The sequence below is a fragment of the Trypanosoma equiperdum genome (genome assembly GCF_001457755.1).
Source record: "Trypanosoma equiperdum strain OVI genome assembly, contig: ctg_188, whole genome shotgun sequence".
NCBI lineage: Eukaryota > Euglenozoa > Kinetoplastea > Trypanosomatida > Trypanosomatidae > Trypanosoma > Trypanosoma equiperdum.
In genome coordinates this window covers 822-4,040 of record NW_027123937.1, presented here as the reverse complement: position 1 = coordinate 4,040, position 3,219 = coordinate 822, and the positions used below count along the sequence as shown (strand labels likewise).

Genomic DNA, 3,219 nt, shown 5'->3' with positions numbered 1-3,219 from the left:
AAAGAATTGCTTCCTGTGGTGTTTGTTGTTTTGCCATCATTGTTTTCTGTTGCTGGTTGCTCCGCTGCCTTTTTGGGATCTAATTTGCATGTTCCTTTGCTTTTGTCACCTGCATTCTCTTCCCATTTGCAGGGGGCTGTGCATTTGTCGGTTGTTAGTCTGCGGCTGCAGTCCTGGTCAGTGAACTGGTGTTCCGGTTTTGGACCTTTAGCTTCAAGCGCTGCTATTTTGGCCCTGATCTCGTTTGTCGCGGTCACGAAGTAGTAGCTTGCTGCACGATTCATCGCTGCTATTGACCTTATATCATTGAGCGGGCAGCTGTCTATGCCACTTGCTATCTTTTCGATTGTCACTTCTTTGAGCTTGCCCCAAAATCTGTTGTCGTATTCGGCTTGGTTCGCGCCGAAAACGCTATCGATTTTGCTGTCAATGTCGGCTTTTAGGGCGCTTAGATCATCAGCGTCCGTTTTGTTAAGCAGCAGGGCCGCTGTGGTTCGTCGAAGGGCCGCAGACTCTTTCAGAGAGGCATGCTTGGTGTAGTCAATTAGTGTTCCCTTGAAATTTCTGCCATCGCGTATTTTCGCCGCTGCTGTGAAGGCGTGCTGGTAGACTTTGATGCCTGCTACGGCTTGCGCCGAGGGATCTGTGGTGAAGTCCCGGCCGTCGGCTTCTGAATTTGTGGCTGCCGCTGTGTCGCGCGAAAGGTAGCCGCCGGCAAATGGTATTTTGCCCGCCCAAGCTACGCCGTCTAGTGGCCCGGCGGTGCCGCCTTTGAAAAGTGTACATTTTGCGTCCGCCGTTAGTGCACTTGTACGAATGCCGTTCGTCGCGGCCAACTCTGTGAAGCCTTGTGCTGATATTCCGGCGACGTCTGTCGAGACGTCAGCTGTCGTCGTCGGGTCGATACTTGGTTTTTCCTCTGGCGCTACGCTGTCGAAGCTGCTGATAACGTTTCCCGCTACCGCGTTAGCGTTGGCTGTTGTTAAGCAGCCTTGCGTGGGGCTATTGTACGCTTTGACGGCCACCTTGAAAAATTCAGCGGCGTGACCGCGGGCAAACTCTGTTGCTGCTGCTGCCGCGAGTCCGTCTGAAATGCGCTGCACCTGCGTGTCCTGCAGTGCCTCCAGGTCGCTGGACATCGCTGAAATAAGCGCTGTCCACGCAAGCTGCTTGCTGCTATCCGCCTTTAGTTGTAGGTAAAGCCGCGCTTGGCTTAGTTGCGTTTCAAGCTTGGTGATGTGGTTGGTTCTCTCCCTTATCAGCGTCATCGCCCGCCCTGTCACTTTTGCCGCTGTTTGCGTGAACTTAGCGAGTGGTGACCAGACATCTTTTCCAAGTGCCCCACCTTCTGCGGCTTGCGCACGGCAAAGGTGCGGAAGACTTAATGAGACTGAAACAATTACTAGTGCCGTCGCGGCGTCTGTCGACGCTAATATAGTCATGGGAAATCTTGTATTTTAAAAGAGATGCGAGAAAAATTGCCTTTCGACGCACTACCGGGTCGCTGTAAAAGCACTTGTCGCTGTCGGCAATGATATTAATATACAACAACACAACATTTTTTTTATATTATTACATTTGAGAAATATTTTTTTATCTAACATAGCTCATATTTTTTCAGAAAAAATAGTTGGCAAACTTAAAATTAGCACTTTTGTCCTCGGCAAATGCCGGTTTTTGTTGGCTACTTTGCGGTAATGCCGCTAAAATATTTAAAAAAAACGGAGCACAGATACGTTGAAAAAGTAACTGAAATTCTATTTTGGCAAATTATATGACTATTGAATTGGGAAAAAATTGATATATATATTTATATATAGAAAAATATTATTAAATACACTTTGTGTTAAAGAAACCTAAAAGAAACGCAGCAAAATAAATATACAATCCTTTCTGACATTAAGTCTCTGATGTTGAGTGCAGCTCTGTCATATTGCTTTTTGCTTTGCGTGTGCAGTTACTTTTCGGACTCAAAGGCGTGGCCGGCGTTATATACCTGTTCATACGCCTGCCGCTGCCAAAGGTTATCAATAATATTCTCAATCAATAAAATGTATATATTTAGCAACCGATGATAATACACCAATAACTTTAATGCGCGATTGCAAAATATTGTGTTTGTGGTTTTGAAAATGACCGAAAGAGGTTGCAAGTGTTTCCTTACAAACACCAAGAAACAGGTTAAATGTTAACAAACGCCTGGTCTGCGCCTATTCAAATTTAAAAGCTTCAACTACTCTATTTTCCTAATGAACTCTCACATTTTTCCTCTCTCCTCTCCATTAATTTAGTGAACCGTATAGTGAACCGTCGCTTTTCTTTCTCTTTCACCCCCTGTAATGTAATTTGAAAAACAAATTGCTACAAAGTTGCGGTTTTGCGATATCTTTATTTCTATTTTACGTGCCATACAACGTGACATGAAACCCGGTATCGTACCACATACTTGAATTTTTTTCATTGCACCCTTTTTGTTATTTTCTTTTGCCATGTTAAGTAAGCGCTTATTTTTTTATTTATACCTCTTTCATCTTCTTTGAAAACTCTACACCTGAAGAACTGTTGCTAATGTAGGCTTGTCGTCGGTTAGAGAGAATAATGCAACATATTCTATCCACACCCTCCTGAACCCACCACCAACAACATCGTCAGTAAATTTATTTTACTCCCTCCGAGAGTCATTACAGGTTTCGCTGCTGCATGGAGCTTTTGACCCTCTTGCTCGTTGAAAGTTTGCGAAGCTTTGCGCCGTAGCGAAACAACTCAATTCATTCAAAATATCTGCAAATAGCCAGTAGTAGCCTAATTTTGTAGCCGCTTGGGGGAAATCAGTTAGTTGTGGAAGCCATCGCGTTTACCGTAACTGCTGCCACAGTCCCGTGGCTATCATATGCTACGTAGCTTAGCAATTTTCCGCGGATTTGAAATCATTTATTAGGACAATGAAGTCATTTGTAATGAAACTGGTCCCTCACTGCAAGACGCCCACGAGCCGCATACAGCGAACAGTAAAGTTTCAATATATATGGGATGTGCCCACGACATGTCAAATAGCGGTCGCGTATCGCCGCAGAAACGGCCATCGACGAAACAAAATGGAGCTACCATTGGGCCTCCGTGACAGAAGCAAAATCTTTAGTAGTCAAAGAAGAGGAATAAACAGTTTTTAGGTTATGCTTCTTTCTTGACTTAAATCGGGGGTTTATGCCACGAACCTCC

At 44.8% G+C, this 3,219-nt stretch overlaps 1 pseudogene across 1 annotated transcript; it reads right to left on the bottom strand.

The window, feature by feature from the left end:
* Positions 1 to 10: 10 nt before the first annotated feature.
* TEOVI_000050800:pseudogene lies at positions 11 to 1,097 on the bottom strand (annotated as a pseudogene). The gene is given in 2 exon segments: positions 11 to 67; positions 69 to 1,097. Coding segments are annotated over 2 exon segments (1,086 nt in total).
* Positions 1,098 to 3,219: the final 2,122 nt, after the last annotated feature.